Source organism: Populus nigra, chromosome 17 (assembly GCF_951802175.1).
Source record: "Populus nigra chromosome 17, ddPopNigr1.1, whole genome shotgun sequence".
Classification (NCBI taxonomy): Eukaryota; Viridiplantae; Streptophyta; class Magnoliopsida; order Malpighiales; family Salicaceae; genus Populus; species Populus nigra.
The window spans coordinates 4,394,311-4,421,328 of record NC_084868.1 but is presented as its reverse complement, the minus strand read 5'-3'; the positions used below and the strand labels follow the sequence as shown (position 1 = coordinate 4,421,328).

Genomic DNA, 27,018 nt, shown 5'->3' with positions numbered 1-27,018 from the left:
GAAAATATTGGGATAAATCACATTATTGATGTTGATTGAAATAGGTTAATGTTGGGGAATGTTGAGATATACTTACATAGGTGGATGTTGGAAAATATTAGGAATAATTACATTATTGATGTTGAAATAGGTTGATGTTGGAACATGTGACTAAATTACATTGTTGATGTTGAAATAGCTTGTGTGGAATCTTTATTCAGAAGATGATCTGTCAGTTGCTCCTGTTATATACAAAATGACCATAGACTTATGAACATCAGTGGCTTCCTTTTTTTTTTTTTTTTGAGCTTATTGATATGCATTTCCTAGATCATGTAATGTGACAATTTGGCTTCCAGCTAAACATCCCGAATGACATGGATATAAGCGATAAGTTGCATTTCATTAATTATTCGGATAAGCACACCAATTACAATTGAATAATCCACCATCTCTAGTACATATCGATGTGGAATGCACAAAGAGATGTGATATTTTGGGAGATGCATCCTGTAATTTTCAAGAAGGAATACATAGTCTAATACTTGGGTATAACACGTTAAATCTTTACACCAAACCTAGTATAGATCCCTCCATGCAATGAGATGGAGTATGAGCCACATGAATGTTGGATTCAAAATGTTGTAAGTATTTGTTAATTTTTATAGGCTTGGTGAAAACCAATGTGTTTTATTTATTGATTAATAAATGTATTTGTTAATATTATATTGGTTAGTTGTTAAACGATTGTCGTCGTGTTATGGCTGATCTTCGTGATCTTAAAGATGATGATGGACATACTCATTATTATGCATATTTTTTGCTCAAAACATGCCACACTACATTTAAGCTGTTAAGAGAGACATTGAGTCTAGATGATATTGTCTTAAAGGATGAGACCACACTAACAAGTGAAAGTCATGTTATTGATCAATTTGACTCATCCACTCGTTGTCGCAAACATAGATAAGCTCGGATGTGCTATTATATTGTGTATAAGTATATTGTGTTATATTGTAGTTGTGAGTTTTTTTATTAATAATAATACTTTTTAATATTGTTTTGGTCAATTATCAGTTATTTTTTAATATTGTCTTACGTGTTTTGAATTTTCATAGATTTTTTAGATAAACAGAACTTAAATTATTAATTTATAGGTAAACATGTGAACATTGCGAATAGGTTTTTAATAATTTAAAATCAAGTATTTACAAGTTAAAAAAAAAGCATATTGTTATATTATGTTATCATCAACATCAATTATTTTTATAATTAATAAATAAAAACAACATTTAAAAATTACATGAATTATCATTACAGTTATAATTAACAAACAAAAACAATGTTAAAATATCACAACAATTATCGTTATAACACAAACTATCATGCTATACTCATTTGAGGTTCAAGTTTAGAGTTTATGAGTTTGGGTTTTGATGTTAGAATTTAAGACTTTAAAATTTAGAGTTTAAGGTTTTGGATTTTAGAATTTTAAGTTCAAGGTTAGGGTTAGTGTGGTTAAAGATTAGGGGTTTGAAGATTGGATTAAAGGTTTTATGAGGTGTTAATTTAGGGTTAAGATAATTTAGTTTAGGGGTTTTGTTTAGGGTTAATATGAGAATATGGCATTTTAGGGTTTGGTTTGGAGTTAGGATAGTTTAGGGTTTGGTTAATAACAAAATCATGCTTTCTACTAGTGACTCAACTACTATTTTTATTAGCAGTTGTTTATTAAAATCGATTTAATTTCTAGTTATGTAAAAGGGTATTATTTTCCAAGTACTTTTAGTCTGGTGGTAAAAAAAAAAAAACTGCATGGAATTCTTGATCTTTTGTAGAATATATCAGGCTTCATTATCACACAGGATATTTTCTTGGGAGATCACACATGACAACCGCTTCAGATCTCTTTTGAGAGGCACCAATTAGCGCATAAAGCAGAACTTTGAAACGTGTTTGGAAGAGGATCGCAATCACGGGCGTGACAACTGACAAGAGGTAAAACAGAGCATGCGGCCACAGTTCATCCACTGCCCTTACGCTACTTTAGATTCCAAAAATTTGAACTCAATCAGGGATGCCGGGGGTCCTTTATTATACACACGCTTTCCCGACATAAATGAATTAATTATAATTTGATAAAAAAAAAAAGACCAATTCAAGAATGCTTTTGAATTTCTACGCAAGAAAGTAGATTAAAACCTTCGCATCTATTAGATTTATATGCTGTGTCAAAGCTTTTCACATGTTTAATATCATGCTGGGAATTCAATGAAAACCCTCGACAAAGCATGAGCACATTTAGTGAATCTTGCACCTTTTTTTTTTTTTTGGTTCTATTAGTAGTGAGCACTACAAATTGAAAAAATAAAATAAACCATTTACACTTGTCTTTTTCCGATCACTATGCAGGAATAACCTGCGGCTCCATCGGTGATGATCCATCATCATCTAGGGTCTCACCCTTTGCTGTCTCCTTGTCATCTTGTTCAAATCCTTGCTTAAACCTATCATAATTTGTGGGCTCACTAGTTTTAAATGGTCGTTCTCCCAGAACCCTAACCAAGTCATCCTGATGCAGGACCTCCTTCTCAAGTAACAGCTCTGCTATCTGTGCCACTTGCTCTTTGTGCTCCTCTATCAACTTAACGGTAGAGTCATATGCCTTGCCCACCCACTCCCTTACTTCACTGTCTATAATTGCTCCCGTCTCACTGCTGTAGGGCTTGCTCATCTCAAACGCATCATCCCTGTGAGGGAAGGAAAGAAGTCCCACTTTATCACTAAAACCGTAAACAGCCACCTGAGCATAAGTCATCTTAGTGACCTTCTCCAAGTCATTTTGGGCTCCAGTTGAAATCTTTCCCAGCAGAACCTGCCATAGGTAAATTACAACGCCATTTACATTAAACAAAATCTTGAGAGGATGAAGTTCTTGCCCTTAAAAAACTATTCCATTAAATGATGCAATAAGCACAGTTCCTATAGCTAAAATAAAATACCTATTACACGAGCAAATCAGATAAAAAGACTGATAGATGTAAAAAGAGAGGGGGAATAAAAAATATCAAATGCAACCACAACCACAACCGCAACTGCAACCACAATTTGAAACTATGGCTACTAGAAACTACATGTTCTATTAAAACAGGATTCTCTTTAACATAAAAGCGAGGGACCAGATGTTGAAAACTGACCCTATAAAGTGAACTCAAGATCTATTACGCCTTACCTCATACATTTCACAAATGTTATGACAACATTAAGAATATGCATAGGCAAATCTTGTGAAGAGCTTCCTCATATAACTTTGACACAGTTTTTATGCATCACTAGTCAATGAGATGTCAAAAGAAAAGGACACTAAAAATAAACAACAGGAATAAAGAAAACATGTATAGCACTCTATACAGAATTGTTTTATAAATTTTAATGACTGAATAGCAGATATTTAATTAGTAATGAAAACCAACATTATGATTAAGAAAAGTATGGTGATTTTTTTTAAAAAAAAAAAAAAGTAGTCTCACATACGATGTAGCAGCTCCTTTATATGATAATACACAACACTACTAGTTCATGGTGCAACTTGACTGCACAAAAGGCATCATGTTTTGAGGTCTCAGATTGGAGGCTCATTTTCTTTAATTCAAGAAGCTAAAAGCTTCAGCACACATCTAAATGAACACATTCAAGACTATAAAGTGCATGCATTTAAGAACTGATTGAGATTTTAAACTTATTTATGTAAGAGTCCTGGGTCATACAATAAATTTAGATGGTCACAACATTAAGGAATCTTCACTCAATACTTAAAACTAGCTAAATTGTATAAAGACCCACTTAATTATAGACCGTTTTGATTGTCACCAATTATATTTATTTTCTTTTGATTTTATTACAGGAACTATGATGTGTTTGGATTCGAACTCCTTCTAACACCACTCACCATTGAAACTCCACCTTCGTGACCACTAAATCAACTTAATCCTTTCAACCTCCCAAACAACATTTTGATATTAAAAACCATTTTTAAACTCAAAAATTTGAGTTTTTAGTTTTTTCATTTAAAATGTCCAAGTCTTGAAACAGTCAATCTCAGTAATGCTTGGATTTAAAATTGGTATGCAAGAATTAGCATCGATTGAACCTTTCATTTGGTGGTGGTATCATCACTAGTCCTGGTCATCAATTGAACCTTTCATTTGGTGGTGGTATCGCCACTAATCGTGGTCAAGACCTAATAGAGGGGGTCACAATCCAAACACCTCATAGTTTAGGTACTAAAATCAAAAGAGAGAGAGAAATAAAAATAGGGGGTGTCCATCAAAGCAATCTATAGTTCAGGAGATCCTTATGCATTTTAACCCTTAAAACTAAAGCAATATGCATTTTTAATAAATATATGTTAAAAATTGTATTGATAGATCAAGAATCCAACTTATCAAAAAGTCCTGATTCACTAATATGAGATCATACTGTGGGGGGAAAAAAAACAGGATGAGAGGGATTGGTATTTACCTGCTCGGCAGCTCTACCACCAAGTGTCATGCAAGTCATATCAAAAAGCTGCTCTTTGGTCATCAAAAGATTTTCATTGGGAACATACTGAGCAAAACCCAGTGCTGCAGTACCCCGTGGAACAATTGTTACCTTAAGCAAGGGTTCAGCATGTTCCAAAAACCAACCAGCAACAGCATGACCAGATTCATGGTAAGCAACAGTCCGCCTTTCAAGCCTGCTTATAACCTAAACAATGAAACAGTAAAATAATTTAGCTCAACTTCTAACCAATGAAGATAACAAAATGCATTTTCAGGGACCAGACAAAACAAACATCTCAGGTCTACTATATTGAATTTCAAATGATGTCAACAAGAGACATTAATTAACTGTGGAGAGCAAGAGATTTTCCTTCAGCATGTTTCAACTTATGGGTTCAAACATAAAACTAAGAAAGACTTGATGAACATAAATTCTGCAGTATAATTGACTTACCGCTCCATGTTTTAAGAAGAAATAATTCATAAGGATATACAACAGGAGAAGGCAGTGAGATTAAAAGGTTAAAATGGAAAAATTTAAGTGTCATAAAGCATGGGAGGTCATGGGGGGGGGGGGGGGGGGTGAGCACAAGATAGACATCTCAATGCAATACTTCATCAGATCAGTTAAAGTTCCCACACACTTGCATGTGGGAACTGCACAGAAGGAAGGGAAAAAAGGTCTATTCCAGATGATGAGAATAAGTTTATTAAAGCAGTGCCATGTCTACCGACAGCATAAAACCATGTCCTTATACATGATACATCCATGTCTGAGTGAAGTATGGAGAAAACACAATCAACATGTCATGAACTAGTACAGAAAAAGAAAAGGTGCAGCAAAGGGACAAGATACCTTATTCTTCTTTTCCAAACCACCAATTACCCTGTCTATGGCTGCCTCAAAATGATTCATTGTCACTTGTGCACTCTCATTCCTTGCAGCAATTAAAGCAGCTTCGTTGCAAATATTTGCAATGTCTGCACCAGCAAATCCAGGAGTAAGAGCAGCAAGTCGCTGAGAGTAATGAGATGGCTCATTATCAAGTTTTAGCTTTTTTAAATAGATCAGGAAAATCTGGTTTCGGCCTTTGATGTCAGGCTTGTCAATGGTAATTTGACGATCAAACCGACCAGGTCTCAGCAATGCTTTGTCTAAGATATCAGGTCTGTTTGTGCCAGCAAGCACAACTACTCCGGAGGTGGTCCCAAATCCATCCATTTCCACAAGCAACTGATTAAGAGTACTTTCGCGCTCATCATTCCCACCTGAAAAGCCTCCACGACCCCTTGCTCGACCAATTGCATCTACTTCATCAATGAATATAATGCTAGGTGCACATTGTCTTGCCTCCTGGAATAAGCTTCTAACTCTGGATGGCCCAACTCCAACAAACATTTCCATGAAATCAGACCCAGACATGGATAAGAAAGGCACATCAGATTCACCAGCAGTTGCCTTTGCAAGAAGCGTTTTCCCTGTGCCTGGTGGGCCTACAAGGAGGGCACCTTTTGGAATTTTAGCTCCCAACTCCTCATATTTCTTTGGATTCTTGAGGAAGTGTACAAACTCCATAATCTCTTGCTTTGCCTCATCACAGCCAGCTACATCTTTGAAGAATACCTAGATTGCCATATGAAACATGCCAGGATTACAAGGCTGAGCAATATTTCATTTCATCATTTTAGAGAATAGAGATACGATCGGAGCACTGTAATGATCCAGACGAGCGAAGGTGGGGAAGAACTCAGTTACAGTGACTATAGTGCATTGTGCACTGTGAATCCTGTTCCACAACGAAGAAGTATTATATGGACACAAGGACAAAATATTGACAACATACAATATGTTTTCCAAACCAGATGGTGCTTACTCCTTGTGGAACGGGATGAACAGAACCATACCAGAACATATATATCTTACTGCCCTAGATTATGAGTCACGATACCTTATCTTTGGCATTCTTATCCAGCTTTGTAATATGTGCTTTTCCCATGTTAAATATTCCACGGCCTCCTCGTCCACCAGGACCACCAACACCAAGGCCACTCTGCATTCTTCGCCCCATGAACCACAGGACTCCTAGAAGCATGGCCGTTGGAGCAAACCTCATCAACTCTTGAAACCAGTTCACTTCATTCACATAAGTTACAGGGACAAAATCATGAGGATCAATCCCTAGAGCTTCCTGGGCTTCCTCCAGCTTCTCTTCGAAAGATTCAACACTGACAATGTTAAAATAGAATTTGTACTGGCCATCATTCCTTCTGGAAGAAGTACCATTAACATTATCACCACTTTGATTTGCATTCTGCGGTGAGTTCCTCACATGTACTTTTGCAACTGATTTATTTGAAACAACTATGTGATCCACTAGACCAGGTTCCAGTAACTTATTCTTGAACTCTTGGAAACTAATCTGAAGAACATATCAAACAGCTTAAATGGTGAAGAAATGGTATGAAAATAGATATTTAGACGAACCAGAAAATGTGGCATCAGAATTTACTTGACAACATCAGATATCCAGATAAAGAAACAAAATGCACAAAAGAAAGAGAGCAATTCAAATAAGTTCAAGGATCCAAATTTGGGTTCAGATAAATTAACATAAGGATTCATGGGATCTATAAGAAACAAGCAGCCAATTATGCCCAATTTAAAAGATGGATAAACATAGTCCTTTCATACAAGCATATAAACTCTATTTCAAAGAGCTCCAGAATACCAATTGATAGAATGTTTAATTAAAGAAATTGAAAGCCACCAATAATCGAGACGTGCACAATCTATCTTCATCTAATTATAGTATCGCCAATATAGTCCCATTCCCCAAAGGACATGAGTTAAATAAAATAGCTAGGTTACCACATTTTCTTCAGCATAGAAACCCATTGTCAATGAAATATGAAAGTTGAATTAATCAAACTTCAGTTTTTCTAATTGGAAGGAGCTAGTTCGAACTTTTATGAGGATAAGCTCAATGATTTCAAGTGCTTTAAATACACTTCATCAATTAAATAAAAATATGAATGATTAAAATATGATTAGTAATGCATGGAACTCTAAAGTTCAATAATTGCAAAACTCCAATTCGGATTTTCCAGTGAGCCCACGGTACAGAGAAGTTGCATTGTTTAAAAGCTGAAGTAACTAAACCTTCATATTCAGGTATTCACATCAGAAACATTCAAATACTGAGGTCTATGGCACTCTATGCTGCAATAATGACAGCTGCATTAGGAGGAATTACAGCCAAGAGAAGTTGATGTGCGCACTGAATAATGCACATTTCTAGACTCACTAATTTCAAACACCGAATGTCAGTGATTTTATTTCCTGTATTAGATTATATTATTATTAGAAACGAGACACCAACTGCTCAGAGTAGTTTAGAAATTATAACCTGCTTTTGCTCCTGAGTATTGAAAAACATTGAAGAATACACAAAGGCAAGGAATAATAAAGGAGTGATAATATTTTGAAACTGCTTCAGAGTGTTCTGGGAATCTCCACCACCAGCACCACCAGAGTCCTCTGGAAAATCATAATAAAAAATGGTAATCATAGAGCATGAAAGTATACTATTGTGTTGGACTGCCAAATGTCAGAATATTTGAATAATATTAAACAATGCTGAACTGCTTACAGATTTAGAAAAAAATTCTCTTTTTTTTTCTAAATAAAAAGATTTAGATATAATCATGCATTTATCATGTGTTAGTAAGCTGAGTAAATATTTAAACTATGCATCCAATCACAACAATAGTTTAGAGGAGTGACCCACCAATTGTCTTTCTTCTGCGCATCATATACAGAAATAATATTCCCAAATATATCAGAAACACCTAAGCCCAGCAACATGGGTGTAGCATCCTCTCCTAGTTTAAAATATGCATCCAATCACAACAATATTTTAGAGTGACCCACCAATTGTCTTTCTTCTGCACATCATATACAGAAATAATATTCCCAAATATATCATCATTCAGAAACACCTAAGCCCAGCAACATGGGTGTAGCATCCTCTCCTAGTGATGTGTGCTTGTGCTGTTATGCACACACTCCCAAAGACTTTAACAGTTAAATATAACAGTGTTCAGTTACAGGACCATAATGGAAACTAACATGAAACAAATCTCTGCCAAAACCCTCATCAAAAAGTAAACCATGTTAAAACTTCCTCAATGTCATGCAGTTATTTCATATAAAACAACATTCATTGTTCATGCAAAGTAGAAATCCTGGCTTCATTAAAAATCCCCATCATCAGCATAAAGGACATGCAATTAGAGATGGACAAATATAAACTGAAACTCCCGGCCTCATGCATAAATTGGTTCGGATAAACAAGATGATATTCATGTTAAAAGTTCCTGAAACAGAATCTAGGTAAGGAAATAAAGAGAAAAGACAACATTTTGAGACTCATAAAATTGCTCAAAGAACCCCCCCCCCCCTAAAACATCTTGAAGAAAAAAACAATAAACAAAGACCCTAAATCACTCAGGGAGCAAAATTGCCTTGGCTAATATGCAATGTATCTCTTCCTAAAAAGAAAAAATTAACAATCCAACAAGCACTTAAAAATTGATTGTTTCAACATCATCAGACATACACATGATCCCATCTTGAATTAATAATTCATACCCCTTAAACAACCAAAACAAACAATGAAAATAACAATAACAATAACAATAATAGGAAGGGAAAAGAAAAAATAAAAACAAACCTTTGGACTCCGATTTACTCTCATTTGCCTTGGGAATTTCCTTCTTATCTTTTGGGTAATAATTCTCATACTCTACAACAACCATCATAAAAAAAAAAAAAACCATATCAGCACCCAATATCAAACCAATATTTCAAAAAAAAAGGAGCGAGAATAAATTATGACTAACTTACTTCTCTTCTTGGGAGCTTCACTACAGAAAAAGCGTCTAACCCTAGGGTTCGCAAGAATAGAATTCAAATTCGACAACTGCGTGCTTGACACAATCTGTTTCCCAGCTCCAGAATACGATAAATAACCTCTTACAATGCCTGATCCGCGTATGCCATTACTCTCTAATGCCGCAAATCGCGAGGTTAGTTCGTCAACTAACACAGTTCTCGCATTAAAAAGATAATTACTTGTGGTAATTACGTTCTACAGCGCACACACAAAAAAAAATTAGAATACAAAAAAAAATAAGAACACAGAGTAAGTAAAAGAGTAGAGGTTTTATTTTTGTCGTTTACTCTTTGTAATGTTGAACGAGCAGAGCGAGAGAGAGAGCGACCGATTCTTGACAGTATCATTGTGGCAATCGTAAAAACATCAATGAATAAGACTTGTTGTTGAGAAGTGTAACCCTAGATTGATATTTGATAGAGTGTCCTCTGTTTGGATGATGAGAAAATGGATTGATTTTTAATTTCTTATTAATATGGGCGTGGCGTCCGAGAGAGGGACGAAGTGTCTGTTTACATAAATGGATAAAATCAACATGTCATTTCCGTTTCGGTAGTTTTTAATATTTTTAATTGAAATAAAATATTTTATTTTTATAATGTTTTAACGTGTGATTTTGAGGTTATACTATTTTCAAAAAAAAAATATATATATATATATATATATATATTAAATTTAAAATAAATTAATTATAAATTATGCAATACAAATATAATGTCAAACATAGTAATAATTATTCTTAATATTATTATAAACCATACATATTAGTGATAAATCTAATTTTAAAAAATTAATATAATTGTTAATGAAAATAGTAATAATCATTTTTAATATTATTATTAATATCATTGTTATTGAAAATAGTATTGAAAAAGAGCTTTTTATACTTGGGTGGTTTAATTAATTAAATTGAACCGAGTTCAATTTAATTCAATGGCTTTTTAAGCTCGGAACGGAACATGTGAAATGAAACCGGAACATTCCGGTCGAAATTTAGCTGAAAAATCCAGAACAAAACGAGATTTGAAATGAGATAAAAATTATTCTATATTTTTGAATTGGTATGAAATGTTTCGGTCATTCCGGACGAAACGGAATGGAATTGACAACCTTGGATAAAATGGCTTGTTGACCAATAAACACTTTTTATTCCCTACAATTTATCTTTTAAGTTTTTTATCTGCTTTATTATATTATTCTATACTCTAAAATACTTGATATTTTCACTGTGTATTTGTGGTTGTGCAAAATTTTACTTTTTTTTATTTGGTCCTCAAACTTTATTTTTGGATGATTAGATCTTACTTAAAGAGTAATTGATTTTAAATTTTTATAAAAGGATGGGATTAGAAGAGGAGGTGAAATGAAAAATGCTGTAAACATAGGTGACATACCATAAGTTTTGAAAAAATATACTTTGGTCCTCCAACTTAAACAATCACGCAAATTATACAATTTTAGTACCTCGAAATTGTTCCAAATCCATTTTAGTACAGATGTTTGTTTTTGTTATTTTTTTTTCCCTGATTGAGAGATAATAGAGAGAGGGGGTCACCAAATTCTAACGGTAGAGAGAGAAACATATCATTGACACCAATTTAGGCCATCAAAATGAGGGATATTTGTGTCAAATTATTCCATTTAATTAGGAGAGTTCATATTACGTGTTTTTGTATCTTAAAAATTCATGAAAAGATATATATAAGCTCGAGTTGATTTTTTGTTTCGGATTGAGTTCGGTTTTTTGGGCGGTTTTTTAAGGTCATAGATAGGTTTGTCATGATTTTTAAGGTGTTTTGGGGTGAAAAACGGATTGAAAAGGTTCTTATTTCAAAAGAACATGGGTCTTGATTTTTCGGCCACTACAATGGTCGAAATCTAGGCAAAACAAACGACGTGTCGCCTACCTCAACAGGCGGCACGTCATTTGTTTTTTTTAAAAAAAATCATGTACAGATTAAGAACAAAAAAGGGCAAAGTCGAGCGGGCCTACCCTAGTGAAATGGGCAAGGTGGGCTAGCTGCCACTAGGCCCAGCAACGCCTGACCCTTTTTTCTCCAATTTTTTTTTATTTCAATTAATGCTTTAAAAAAACTTAATTATATTTCCATTAATACCTCTTCTCTCTTTTATTTTTTTTTTAGAGAGACTCTTTTAAATAATGGTGACTTTTTGGTTATGCATTTAATTTTCGAAAAGGTTTTTAAGATTCATCTATGGTTTTGTTTTTATCTTTTGTATAGATAAACTATATTTTTTAAAATAACAAATATTTATTTTAGATGATATTTTCAATATGTATAGCCTTACATGTTTTTTTTCTTTTTATTTTATTCAATCAATTTAATATGTTTTTTTATTTTTATTATCGTTTGATTAATTAGCAAACATGATCAGGTAAATATCCTATCTTTCGAGATTAAATATTTTGATCTATATTTATCTCTTGGTTTTTCCAGTTTTGTTTTTAGGTGTCATTAATGATTTTTTATTTATTTATTAGCGTACATAATTCTCAGTTTATTTGATTACATGTGTGCATAAACTTTTTGATTTGTTAAATTTTTTGAACTACAAAAATGCATTAAAAAAACATATATGTATAATTTTTTACGGAAAACAAAAAATATTTAACCTATGACAGGGCACGAGTCACGTAACTAGTGTTTCTCTATAAGTTATTTATCATCTTCCTATGTTGTTTTAAACATTTTGATTTCCTACGATTTCTTAGAACTCTAGTATATATTACAAGACTGCGAGCTAATCCAAAGTGTTTTCGAGATAAAAAAATATTAAGATGATGTAAGTATTTTTAAAACAAGTAAAAAAATGAGACTCAAGTTATTGAATTGATTGAATTTAATAAGCTTGGTTAATTTAAATAATACAAACAAAAAAAATACAACGACAATAAATGAACTGGAAAAAAAAACTAACAATGTAAAAAAAACCTATAAAGTTCATCGAAAGCAAATTAAATAATAACATTAATTTAAAATATCAAACAACTCAATGTTAAAAGGTAAAACTGAGAAAAATTAATTAAAAAAATCAATGAAAAAAAAGACTCGAGTTAACTCGGGTGTACCCGCTAACCCTGCAACCTTGGGTACAAGATTAGGATAACTACATAAAAAGCAAAGTGAGAGAGAGAAAAAAACATGAAAACCAATTCCAATAAATCAAATTTTAAGGGAAGAAATTGAAAAAATAATAATTTAAAAAGGACCTAAAAAAACCAAAGTTAACTCGTGCTAACCTTCGAAACTCGTGACATTGGTTATGAGCTCTAAAAAAAACTAAAATCAACTTGTGCTAACTTTCAAAACATGTGACCTTGGTCATGAGCCCAGAACTAACCACATAAAAGGCAAACTCTAAAAAATAACATAGCAAAATTCTAAATTAGAAAAATATCAATTGATGAAATTGAAAAGAAAATACAATTAAATAAGATCCAAAACAAGAGAAATAGTAATAAAAAGAATGAGGACTAAATTTGATATAAAGAAAATTAAAATCAAATGTTGAGGGATGAAATTGGAAAAAAATCAATTAGAGAAAGAAAAACAAAAAACCAACAATAATTAAAAGAATAAGGACCATATTTGATATGAAGATTAAATGAAACCAAATGATGAAGGGTGAAATTAAAAAAAAAATCAATCAAAGTAAGTTAAAAATAAAAACAAAACAAATAATAACCAAGAGAATGACGACAAAAAACACATGAAATGACACATCTATATTTTGGCAAGGAGAAGAGAGAGAAAAGAGGGAAAAGAGAAAAAAAAATCCACCAGAACTGAACCACCACTTTTTCATATACACACGGGGCACCAACAAAAAGAGAGTTGTTAGTTGCTTCAAACATCACCCTGAAATACAATGTTTGATGGTTGGGAGGCGCTACATGCATCACCTATTTATTGGCTGTTATTTAAAAAATACATAAAAGAATGTTAAAAGGCCAAATAGATGTTAAAAGGCCAAATAGCCCCCCCGGGCGCCAAACTTGTTATCCACACCAAAACAATTTAAAATTATGATAAAGCCTCAATATGCAAGGTTGACAAGTTTTGTTTTTAGGGGTAATTTAGTTTTTACATTATGCTTAAAAAATATAAAAAGATTGAATATCTCTTTAGTAGCCTTTTAATAAATTTTCTTATAAGTGTAACAAATTTTCTTATAAGTGTAATAAAGTCTTAAAAAATTAATTTTAAAGGGTAAAATAGTCTTTATAATGTGTATTTAAAAAATAAAAAGAATTAATTATCCCTTATTAATTTTATAATGACTAATGAATACTATAAAAATGACCAAACTACCTCTAACACCAAGCTTATTGGTTTTTTTGTTGGAAAGGCAAAATGGTAGTTACAATATTCTTGTCCATGGTACAATATGTCTAGGTGCACAGTGATCTCTCACCACCCTAACCATTTTTTTTTATTTGACATTCTTTGATCTAATTTTTTATTTTGACTAAATATTTATAAAACCTACATCAATTTGATTTAGAGGTAGTTGGTGTTTATCACAGTTCAAATCTAAAGAAAATTTAATTGATAACATATTGATTAGTGGTTCATGTAGGTTATAGTGATGTTAAGGTAAGAAATCTTTTTAAATTTATAGAATCTTTTTATGAATCTCTACCCATTTAGACCATTTTTTTTATATCTTATTTATGGATTTCTTCTCATATAGACCATCTTTGGTTGATCTCCAAATCATTTTAAGTCCTAGGAGGCATGTTGATAATTCTATCAAGATTCTGATCAACTATGTGGCAACGTAATTTTTTTCCTACAACAAAAATATTGGAAAAGATAAGATCTCTTTATTTCACATACTCAATAATCAACAATTATTCAACAATCTATGTCAATCACCAATATTTTCAATATGAAATTTATTGGGTTTAGATTGGGAGATATTTAAATTAGTAAAGGAGGATACGACAAATATAGCTTCTCTAAATATTAGAGCTAGTTCCAATTAGCTCATTTAGTTCTTACAATAGGACATCATTAATCTTCAAGCTCTAAGTAGAAAGATCATTGCATATATCTTTATCTAGTTTTTGTATAATTAAATTGTTCATCTCAAAGACAAGTTCAATTTGTCTATCAACCAAACATTTAATGGACAAGTTCTAATTGTTCCAAATTTTTTACACTCCTTTAGGAGTAAATATTCAAAGAAAAAAATTGACCGTCTGAGAATAACTTGATCACGGTTGAAAAATCAACCATGTCTAAGACTAATTTAGTCACGATAAAAAAATTAACTTTTTCTTAGATTAATTTGGTCAATATACAAAAATCAACCATATCCAAGACTAGTATTAAGCTATATATTTTGTCTAATGCTATCATGGTCAAAAATTCTTTTGTACTCGATGATTGGACACAATTAATCAATGAAGAGTTTTGTAACCTTAAAGATCAAGGAAATAGTCCAAGAAGCTTCACTTAGCTTCGTCACTAACAAATACTTGTCATATCATGCTCATGATGTTTCCTATTTATCAAAGGTATTTTTTTAGTACTCTTTACCATCTAAGAATTATTTTTTAAAAAGCTTATTCTATAATTAGTTGTTAGTGCGAGGGTTGATTCATATGGCATTATGGTGCTACATTTACAAGACTTGTATGATTTTTGGATGAAGTCTGATGAAATATGCCTAATTAACCAAGACATTACACACACACACACACACACACACACACACACACATAAAAACAAAACAAAAACTAATAGGGCATGTAATTGGCTGAAAGATGAGAAAAGATGTGTTGAAAAGTAATGACTAGTTGGTCTTTTTGATGAAAAGTGCTTGATTCCTCATAAGGAGGAATTGTTAATCAATAGATTTCAAGTCCAAAGTTAGGAAATATTCCTCCATCTTATTTTAAAAAATAAAGGATTACAAGGGTATTGTTTATATATGAAATGAATCAATTGTGTATTATCTAACCAGAACGATGACAGTTCATTATGTGGTAGATGAATTAGATTAAAGTCAACCATTAGAAAAAAGAATGCAACTCAAAAGGGTAATCAATGGTCAAGTTATGTTTCAAAAAGAAGTTTTTTGCAATCGATAGCTAAAGGAAATGAGACATTATAATGTGTGAAGTTTCTAGTAGAATATTTAGTCCAAATTGTTTTAGGATTTTAATTAACAACTCTTAAATGACAAACATAATTTATATAGAGCTAGGATTTGTATTTCAACTTAAATTTCAACTCTATAATAATATAAATAGGTCATCGAGTTATTAAAAAAGATGGTCTGCCCCAAATACACAAATTTCTCCCCTGTAATTTATCTCTCAAATTTTTAATATTTATGCTTTAGAAGGAAAAGCATAAAACTGTAGAGAAGGTTTCAACAAATTTTTCTAGTATCCAAGAAAAAAAAATGAGTCATTTTCTATGAATTACCAACCAGTCTCCCTTGCAAAAAATGGTTAGAGGCTAACCACATAAAAATAATCAAAAGTTAATCACTTAAAAAATATAGCAACACTCACATTATTCCTCCCTCCCTCACAACTTCATCTTCTTCTTTTTTCCACTATGCAAAACATTCATTTCCCTGTCCACCAACAACATTTTTATTATATTTTTGTTTCAAGGTCTTTTTAGTTATTTTTCAAAAAATAATGACAATCTTGTAAATATTTAAACAACTTTTGTTAACTTTTTTTAAAGAGTATGTAAAGTGTTATTCAAACTACATGATGCAAAGCATAATTTTTCAAACAATAGCGGCAAAGTGTAATTCACACCAAACCATAGGATGTTAAATGTAATTTTCAAAAACAAAATCATGTTGTCATCGTTTTAACTTCAACCTAATCCCAACTTAAATGTGAAATAATGGACTACCAAAGGATTACATCATAAAAAAGAAATATAGAGTGAAATGAAAAAATAACAACACATTGTACTGACTTGGGTTAACATATAAAATCTACGACTCAAGTAATGGACACAACTATAATTAGCTAACTCGGTTGGACAATTTATGTCTTTATTTTTCCTTCCATTATTCTCTTTCTAGTTAGCCTTAATTAGATATTAATTGATTTTGAGTTTGATTAAATTTGAAACCAAATTGAAGAGTTACAAAAGAATAGAGGTGATATTTAAGAAATAAAAAAAAATAAGAATGAAATTGGAAAAAATATGAGCATAAAGAAAGGAAAAAAAAAGAAGCAAACTCAAGCGAATCTCTTAAACTTCAGTTAATTTTCAAAACCCATAAATTGTGTAATCCTAGGCTCATGTTCAAACAAAAAGCTTAATTCTCAACCAATTTAATGTTAAATGATAAAATAAAAAATATTTCAATCTAAAATGTTTGCCATAGTAAATCAAATAGCAATGAAAAAAATAAGAATCATATTTAACATAAAAATTAAATTAAATACTCAGAGATGAAACTCAAAAAATATTTAATTAAGAAGGATTCAAAACGAAACAAAACAAATAATAATCAAAAGAATAAGGATTAAATCTGACATATGAAAAATATTAAAGGAGAATAAAATTAAAAAAATAATCAATTTTATAAATCATTTCAAACAAAATAAATAGCAATTAAAAAAATAAAGACTAAGTCTGAAGAAAAATAAATTGAAGAGTTACTTTGAAAATTCAGAGTTCAAGCGTAAAAATTAAGGAGAAGAGACAAAAGAAAGAAAAAAAATGATGTTGGTTCCAAACTAGAGGTTCATACCCCCACATGTGCCATCTAGAAATGAAAGGACTATCAAGATTATTAGAATGATGCCTCAAAAGTTACCGTTTACCCACGGACCACCTCAAACATGTTGTCAAAATGGCTCGACTTTAACCCACATGCCATACACATGCCAACCACTCTTTTATAATATGTATATTTATTCAATTACAAAAGTGTCTTATTTAACTTGATAATAACAAAAAATACTAGAATGAAAAGATGAAAAAACCCTTGAATGCTAATTAAAGTTTTTTATTTTTATTATTTTAAAGGAAGTATAGTCGTTTTACTATTATTTAACAAATAAAAAGTCTAAACATGCCTTAGACGACAATCTTGTATATTTTGCTTTCAATGGTGAGTTAGTAATTTTACTATGCAAACAAAAATATACGAAGACCTGTTTATCTCCAACAATCAGGCTAAATGTTTTTTTGTGAGAAGGGTAAAATTATAATTTTATAGTTTCAATCCACAGTACAAACGAGTCTAGAGCTATATTATTTAAAACCCCTCTTCCATTTAAGTTTTTTCTTAATTATTTATTTTTTTTCTGTAGTTTAAACCTATTGATTTCCTAGGATTTTTTAGAACCCTAATATCTCATATGATATTATTTGATTTAATTCTTACTATCTATATAATTGTGAAATCTATATTTGTTTGATATAGAGGTAGTTATCGTCTCACCACAAGTTAAATCCTAAGAAAGTTTAATCGGTAACACAATATAAATATAATATGTTTATTTTTTCCTATTAGAATAAGGTAATTAATGGATGCTAGTATGCTAGCCCTAATATTTTTAGTATAATCTTGTGCCAAGCTTAAATTTCTCCATGTTAATCATGTATAAATGAAATATACAACATTATTTATTTTAGTCTAGTCAATCATGTTTCATCTCAATTCAAAGCCACATATATACTCATAATACCTTATTACCTAGTTGAGATAACATGCATCATCTTTTTTAATTTCTTTTAAATATTCCAAAATATTTTTCCTTTCAGTTTTATATTCTTCAAAACATTTATCACAATATCATTACCCCTAGATTCTTCATTTTTATTAACTTTACAATTGAAATGATAAAAAATCATATAACCACTTGTTTATTATAGATATAGTATTGAGCAATTATAAGACAGGTCTTTGTTTTAAAGGTACTGGATTACAATCATATAATTGGAATTTTTTTTCCTTTCCCATTTTCTTTCTTATGTATCTTTTGTTAGAAATTTGTTTTAATAACATATTTAATAAACATATTTGAGAGCATATTAAAAGTGGAGTCCAGTTATTTTTAAGGTTAAAACTTTATTGAAAAATATTATCCAACAAAAATTCTTTAACATGAAATATTAACATGATAAAAACAAATTGTAAACGAATTAGAAATTAATCCCAAAAAACCCTATTTTATTTCAAGAAAATTATTAAAACTTTATGCAATCAAGTCTTTACTTGGTTTTTTTCAGGTCTAAAATTCTAATTTCCTACATTAATTACACTCTAGTCTTTAATTTTTACAACACATATACAATCAAGTTATTCTTGATTAATCATCACAGTTTTTTTCTTACTAGTGATTCTTAATATTTGTAACCCACTAGATTCATAATATGTTGGACTAAATACAAATCATAATCCTAAATAAAATAAAATTAGATAAATTAAATAATTTAATTTATTATTAATTTAACAAATTAATTGATTTATATTTGAAGATTAAGAGTGGTATCTAGTAACATATCATGATCTTTCAAATATTAAAAAAGTTATGTATGGTCTAACTTAGCTTTTTAGTGATAAATTTCTTAATGTAACTATTATCCTTTCATCTAGAATGTTTTCATTTTAACATTTAAAAATTGAGTATTTCTATTTTATTAAATTATATTTGTTCTTAACACCAAAGTTATTAATTCTTTGAATATGATTAAAACTCTTTTCAAATCTCATAACAACTTACATAAGGATTTCAAAATCAATATTATCTGAGACCATATGGATCATTTTTTTTAAATTCATCTAGGGTGATGAATTCTCACTTGATCACTCAGATACCTTTATATAATTTATATTATACTCAATATCTGCTCATTTGTTATCTTTGATTAAGGTAATGTATAGTCAAGATATATAACATAGCATTCCATATTTAAGATAACTTGATGATTTCAAGTTTAAAGATCACTTACACAACTACTAAATAAGTCTTTCCATAGACATGTGTAATCTCTCCATATAAAATTCTCATGCGGTTTAATTTAGTATACTTGTCATTTAACAAGCATATATATATTAGTTTTAAGTATCCATCATACCTCAATTTATGAAAATAATTATTTCCTTTCACGAAAAAAAAAACATAATATATAATAACCTTAATTACTCTAATTAATGTATAGTTTTGATTGAGCATTAACTAGGAATATTTAGAATATACCTTGATGTTATAAGAATCCTCATAATTATAATCACTTTATAATTTTCTTTGCAAAACTTCTCAGTGACTTCATCATTACTCTATACTTATTAATCAAACTTAAATGAGAATTAAAGATAAAGAATATCCTTATAAATAAAATTATATGTTTTGCATGAATAAACGTGTTGCCATATGCAACCACATGATTAGCTACAAGGCTTATACACTACAATCTCCTACTTTTATTAAAATTAATCGCTTATGTATTTTATATCATATTGCTCCATATAATGGTAATATTTCTACTAGGACAATGCTTTAATTAGATCTATAAGATTCTTTTTAGTATGTACTCACTCTATCTTTACATCTTTCATTTCTATGATTTCTTTCATCAAATGGTATCAACTAAGTACAAGTTTTGGTCATTGATGAGATCTTGATATTACTTATATAATGGCTCCATTGTTATCACAATACATGACCACTAAATTAACAATAATAGGAACTGCTCCTAGTTTTTTTATGAACATCTTGATTCAAACAATTTTTTTTGTTGCCTTATATGCAGATAAGTGCCCTACTTCAATTGTAGAATCTACTATGGTCTCTTGTTTAGAACTTTTTCAACTTATAACACCGCCATTCATAGTAAAAAAAACATATAAATTCAAATTTGTTATCATTAATATATCTTATAAACAACTAATATTCGAATATCCACAAACTACCAGCTCATCTGAATATTCATATATTATTAACATGTCAAACACTTTCTTTCTCCTCTCAAATTTCAAGAATCAAAATGTAAAACAATGAAGTTTAGGATTGAAATATGAAACTTTTAAAACACAAGGACCAAAAATCATAAACCCTCAAAACTTAATGGACTAAATGGTTGTTTTTTAACCTCATGAACAATAAAAGAAAAAGAAAATTTTTTTTTTCTGTGTTAAACTTGATCCTTGTTGTTTTAATTTTTTAATTAATCAAATTTAATTTAATTTTTTAAATTTAAATATCAATTTAATATTGGAATATTTTTTTGACACCATGACCATGAGGGAGCTCTCGAACCAGAATTAATTATCAATATTAAAACCGTGTGAATATAACATAAGAGGATGAAATGAAAATAAAAACCCTCAGTGAACAAAATCTAATTATTGTTCAATGACTAGAAAAGGAGGGGCTAGACTTACACACACTATAATAATCTACAGTGCGCTTGTGTCTTCTGTCACAAAGCTGCGCTTGTTTCTGGGATTAATTTTGACTGGCTAATTAAAACTTTTTTAAAATTTCAGGTGAAAACAATGAGTATTGAGTTTAAAAATCTGGGTTACTGGAATTCGAATTCGATTGGGTTGAAATATTGAATAAGAGGAAAAAACATGGGCAGTAATCTCTTATTGTCAATTTACGCACTTATACACTGCTAATTCACCCAATGCTAGTGTTTAAGCCACATCGAAACACGAATGGGAAAGATTGGGAGACCAAGACAAGGAGGAAGATGGTGAAGTAGGGGGAGAACGATGGGACGAAGATGAAGAATAAGAAGACACATTGTAGTTCGATGGGTTTCGAATCATAAAAGGCACCACATCTTCAAGCAACCCTCGAGGACCCATCGCTTCCAGATCCGATTCTTGCATGTAATCATCAGCTGTGCTTGAGCTAGGCAGGGAACCAGGACTGGTCACATGTGTGGAGCATTCTTGGCCTTGTTCTGGTGTTTGTCGGGTTTCATGGGCTTGAAACTCGTCCTCTGAAATGGTCCTCTTAGGTTTCTTGGAAGGGGGATCAACATGTTGTGGCTGGTTCGATAAGAAATATGGGTGAGAAAAGTGTAAATGGAGCCCTTCGTAGGTGATGACGAGCGTGTCTGGATCCTCGCTGGACCTCTCCACCTGCTTTTTTGCACCGCACCGTCGGTTCGTGCACCTGTAGTAGCTTCTGTTCCAGGCACAACAAAGATATATGTCAGCAAGTTTTTTGTTATTAACTTTTGTTGAATTCTATTGTGAGATAAAAGTAATGTTTGGTAAATAATTAACTTTTTAGCACGATTTTTTTTGTGTTTGTTGTGGGATATATAGAACTCTCCACAGCAAAAAAAAAAACAGTAAATTCATGCTTTTGTTATTGAATTTTTTGTTTTTTTTATGTTGGATTTACTTCCCTCGCATTTGACCAGAGAAGATTTTCAAATTTCTGTCATCCTTTGGATATTATACTAGAACTCCTTAAGTTGGTGACGGAACCCTGAAAAGGTGATGTTTTAGAAACTATTGCTGGCTAACAAATCAACAAAATTCTAAATTCGAGTACATGTTCTTCATCTGATGATTGATCCTAACAGTCAGCGAAGCTATGGAATTATATACTGCAGTAACTGTTAATTCTCATTGTTACCTGGGATGTGTGCTATTCTTGATAGACTTCTGCCCGTATTTCCTCCATTTATAACCATCACCAGCCACACCATTGTCACAGCTCTTCAGTTTTACAGTGTACTTGTTGTTCTCAATCTTACTCAAACCCTTTTGCAACAATGAGAATCTGGGAATATATATATATAAAATAAAATTTAACAAGATCTTGATAAATTTATAGGTTTATATATAGAATTCAAGTTTATTTAAGGATAATTAATCTAGAGGGGATCGATTCCAAACCTGGCTTGTGAAACTGGCTGGGGTTGGTCTTTTCGGCTTGTCACCGACAAAGCATTCTCAATATCTTGCATTGTTGGCCCTGAATAGACTTTGGAGATGAGCTGGTTCATAGCTTCTTCATTCCTTGGAGTGGGACTTGCTGCTTTGGATTGGTTTCTTTCCTCTGGCAAGAAAAAGAAAGGGGATACATCATCAAGGAGCTCTCTCACAAGCTCATCTTCTTCACTCTCGCTAAACCAACTACTGCTGTTTACTTCGCCTTCCATGCCCGCTCTCTACCTCTACCTCACAGCACAAGAAACCGAGAGCTAGCAAGTGATAAGAGAAGTGAGCAAGAGAGAGGTTTGGGAGGAGGAGAGGAGAGTGGAGTGGATGAAGAGGGATTTGTGACCTCTACGTGCCCTCTTGACCTTGAAAGCAATATTTTACTTTGTGGTTTTTTCTGGAGAGAAGGGGAAAAAAACAAAAAAGAAGAGCTGTCTTGCTATCTTGTATGTTATCATCTGCTTTGACTTCTGCAAGAATTCTACCGACTGTCAAATGTGATAATCGACAGTATCTACCATCCAGAGGGAGAAATTATGAAGCTCTTGAGCATGTAAAAGTTGCTGTGGAGGTGGTTGATTGTAGAGTGGTGTCCTTTCATTATGTGAAAATGATTGATCGCTTCGCAATTTGTTTCGTTTGCAGAACTAATCTCTTGCACTTTTGTGTTTCCTTGAAATTTCATTTTCTGTCTTCTTTGTCTTGTTCTATTGTGTTGATGGCATAGATGAATTAAGGGGAACCTAATCTACCTGACCCACGACCCTCGTTCAACCCAAGCGAGAGTCAACCACTAAAGAATCAATAAGAATTATACATCTCCATTAATTAAGTTCAGAGAGAGAGAGGGAGAGGGAGAGGGAGAGAGAGGGTTTACGTGAATTATCAAAGTTATCAATTCTGATCAAGTGTTGTCGTATTGGTAACATTCTCTCTTAAATACTTAACTTTATGGCAGTTGAGGATGCATTCTTAGTTGGTGGATGGTTCATAGCTATTTAACCTGATTGGGGGCTGACTTAGCAAAGGAATCGGGTCATGGGTCATTTGAATTGACCCAGAAAAATAAAAATAAAATCTACTATAAATCACTCTAGTATAAAGATAAAAGAACAACGGGCCAACAAAAACATGACAAATACTTTAGTACAATTTGAAGAAAAAAAAAATAAGCAAGCTACAAGTTCAAGAGGTAAGGCAATTGACTTGTTACAATTTCAAATCTTGTATTTTGATAGATACTTTATATAAACAACATCCTCATTACTATACAGTTCAAGATTCCATAACAATATAGTTCAACTATAATGTAAAAGCACATTGAAAACTATACAATACACATAAATGCATTAGTGGTCTTAAAATTTATAGCACTCAAACTCATAATTTTTAGAGAGCAAATTCAAAATTTGACTAATTGAGTTATATCTTTCATTAGAGTTTTTATTGTTAATTTTTGATCTGGGAATGGTGATTTAGTGACGGGCATCACTTCTTCCCACATTAAAATGATATGGGGTTAATTATGAGTTGATATTTCAAGACACAAATTTATTTATATGTTTGTTTATTTATTTTGTTGTTCAAAAATGTAAATTATGGTGATTGTATGGTATGTGTCCTGCATAAATTTGATAGTAAGGTAAAATGGCGGGTTTTTTTTATATCATTATTTATTATTTCAATTAAAGATTAAAGCAAGGATCAAATTGAGGTAGAATTTGAGTGGTCGCTTCAAAGTGAGGGAAGTTATGTCTCTATTTGGCTTTGACTTTTGTGAGCTCTAGAAATGCCACGCATAAGGACAAGCTGTGGTTGACTGTCAGAGTGGGCTTAGGTTTGCTTTGTCGCAACCTGCAAACAAGGCCGAAAGAGAGTAGTGAAGTGGGCGCAGGTTAACTTGTTTTGAACCAAATACTCTACTCCATATAATATAATATAATATAATCCTCGTGTCGGTTTTCTAAAACGTCAACCCCTTATCAGGTGGGGCCGTGGTCTTCGATTGGCTGACGTGTGACTAATTGGGTTCCTTTTGCCGTTCCAACAATATTTCGATAGAAGTTTTAGAAAAATCACACGGGTTAAAAAAATATATATTATGAAAATAACATAATTTTTAATATAACTGCTATTAAAATTTAAGAGTTATAATTTATTTAAATTAATTAATATGTTCAAATTTTAATTTAAAGTTTTATAAAAAGTTAATAATCAAGAAAAAAAAATGAGATTCAAGCTCTAATGATAAAAAACAGATATAAACTAATACGGCAATGATTTCAATATAACAATATTATTATAAAGATCTTGATAAAATGATTCTATATATACATTGAAAGACCATCAAACAAGATCCTAATTAATTAGAGTTTTGTTAAAGATTAATTTAGGATTAATTATGATTGTATTTGATGATCTTTTAAGGCGTGATTGAAATTGTTTCGTCAAGCTCTTTCTCATGATACCAGGTGTGTAAAAATGAAGTCACGATGTGTCCTTAATGATTTTTTTTCTCTCTCTTATTTCTCTTTTCTACCGCATCATCTTATATCCTTTTTTCTTTTTGGTATTAGATCTTAAATCCCATCTTTTAGTTATTTGATTTTTATAAATTTTTGGAATGATTTTTATTTAAGTTAATTAATTTATAAAAGACATACATTTTAAAAAATAATTATAATTGTGTACAAAAAAGATATTAAAAAGCACGATTGTGGTTATATTGTTTTATTTCTCATGTATTTTTCCAACTTGTATAATTCTTCCAAGATTTTTAAGAAACCATGTTATTTTAAAAAAAAACAAATTCACTAATTTGGTCCTACTCGTTTCTGATTCTCACGTGTGGAAATGAATGGAGCGGTTCGACCTGTCCCCGTCGGTGTACCCAACCAAAGTTACCGAACCCTATTTGCCAGAAACAACACCGCCGAGCGTGGCCTCACAATAAAGTTGGGTGTGAGGTTTTGCCGGCCACCATGGATCGCTTTCTACTGCCCTTGAGTTACTATCAGTAATTAACCTTTTTGTAGTATCAGGCCTGGGCCTACAGATTGGGTTAGAAAAGGCTAACATATTTCCAAGGTCCAACAGTCTTCAAAAGATGCCCAATACAATTAGCCGTTCTTTCTAATATCTGGGCTTTCGGCCCATTAAACTGACTTTAAGAAAACAGTCTAGCCGACACCATCTATCTTCTCATTGTTCACATTCAAGCCTTCACCCCTTTGCATTACTCTTCAACTAGAAATTATGAACAGCTCAGTATGGGTTTTACTAAGTAGCATCCATAATGATGTTGGCATTGAAGTTGTCGGACCAATAAAGGATATAGTCTCAAAACTCAATAATTTCTGTTATCCTCCAATTTATATATATATATATATATATATATATATATGATTTTATAACTGTGTTAATAATTTCTATTTTTAGAGAAACTAGATAGGTTGATCACACGTTCTCTCAAGCTAGTTCTAGAAACACACTATTTTTAATTATAAGATATTTGAAAAAAAAAATTATTTTCTAAACAGGAAAACTGATAGCATTACAATGTATATAATTTAGCTTTCAAGCAACAAATAAATAACATACAAAAAACTTGTTTAAATTATCTCAAATTTCATATAAAAATCAAATTGTAAAATGTAAAAAAACATTAATCTAATATAGATATTGTTTGAGCAACTCAAAATCAAAAGTGATATAATAAACAAAAAGAGTATGAAAGCTCAATTTTTAGATGAGAATTGAAGTCCCAGCAAGTGTTAGTAAGTAAAAAATAGCAAATGTTTATCAGCTTCTTATTACTGCAAAGACTTGAATAACTTAGTTTAGTGTCTATAAAAATATTTTATGTATCCATCTATGTGTTCGAATCCAATATATAAAATGAGTATGGTACATACCTCAAATACTCGCTATAGAAGGTAATCTCCCCCCAAAGAGCCCCTCCAAGAGAAAGCAATATAAGAGCACCTAAAACTTTTAAACTTTCTTAGTCAAACATTAGCCAAATAGTTTTCTCCACCAGATTATGTGTGTGTGTGTGTGTGTAGCAAAAAACTCCTAGATGTAAATCGAAAAACTTATGCATGTATCTAATTAAACAAACCAATAACCATTATGTAAAGTATTGAAAAAAAAATTCATCAATAATAAACAAAAATAAAATTGAGTAAACCAAGCGAAAAATGAAAATTAAGATATCTAACATCACAATACAGGTAATTTACCTGGTTATGTTAATGAATTCCTCTATCAAAATAAATTTGTAATGGAAAAATACATAAAATTTATAATAGAAACCGACACACATAAAATCTATTGAACTATATATATATATATATATATATATATATATATATATATATATATATATATATATATATATATGTATATATATATATAACAACGCCAAGGTTGTACATATGGAAAATCTTATAAAAAAAATGAATATTAAAAAAAATTAATCTATATAAAATTAAGAAAAAACCACAGATGAATGATACCTACTTCTCTAAAAATTAAACGCGCCCGATATCATTTAAAAATAATCACAATCTAATTAAAAAATAAACCAAAAATTTATTTGAAAAATATACACA

General features: G+C 31.2%; 2 protein-coding genes across 4 annotated transcripts; both read right to left on the bottom strand.

Annotated features, from left to right (window-relative positions):
• Window positions 1-2,170: 2,170 nt before the first annotated feature.
• On the bottom strand, window positions 2,171-9,984 carry LOC133677164 (ATP-dependent zinc metalloprotease FTSH 8, mitochondrial-like). Of its 3 annotated transcripts, XM_062099018.1 has the most exons (8): window positions 9,766-9,984; window positions 9,430-9,673; window positions 9,257-9,328; window positions 7,931-8,061; window positions 6,473-6,943; window positions 5,380-6,147; window positions 4,501-4,728; window positions 2,171-2,854 (listed from the first exon to the last, which is right to left on the bottom strand). In XM_062099018.1, the coding sequence occupies exons 1-8, from the start codon at window positions 9,823-9,825 to the stop codon at window positions 2,384-2,386; spliced, it is 2,445 nt and encodes an 814-aa protein (XP_061955002.1). In that variant the 5' UTR covers window positions 9,826-9,984; the 3' UTR covers window positions 2,171-2,383. The 3 variants fall into 3 exon arrangements, with proteins under 3 accessions (XP_061955002.1, XP_061955003.1, XP_061955005.1); XM_062099019.1 differs by lacking the exons at window positions 9,430-9,673; window positions 9,766-9,984 and adding an exon at window positions 8,455-8,598 and having other exon boundaries at window positions 9,257-9,321; XM_062099021.1 differs by lacking the exons at window positions 9,257-9,328; window positions 9,430-9,673; window positions 9,766-9,984 and adding an exon at window positions 8,312-8,399.
• Window positions 9,985-21,059: 11,075 nt separating this feature from the next.
• LOC133677663 (probable WRKY transcription factor 49) lies at window positions 21,060-23,327 on the bottom strand. The gene is made up of 3 exons (XM_062099779.1): window positions 22,361-23,327; window positions 22,098-22,244; window positions 21,060-21,638 (listed from the first exon to the last, which is right to left on the bottom strand). The coding sequence occupies exons 1-3, from the start codon at window positions 22,624-22,626 to the stop codon at window positions 21,140-21,142; spliced, it is 912 nt and encodes a 303-aa protein (XP_061955763.1). The 5' UTR covers window positions 22,627-23,327; the 3' UTR covers window positions 21,060-21,139.
• Between the last annotated feature and the right edge of the window lie 3,691 nt (window positions 23,328-27,018).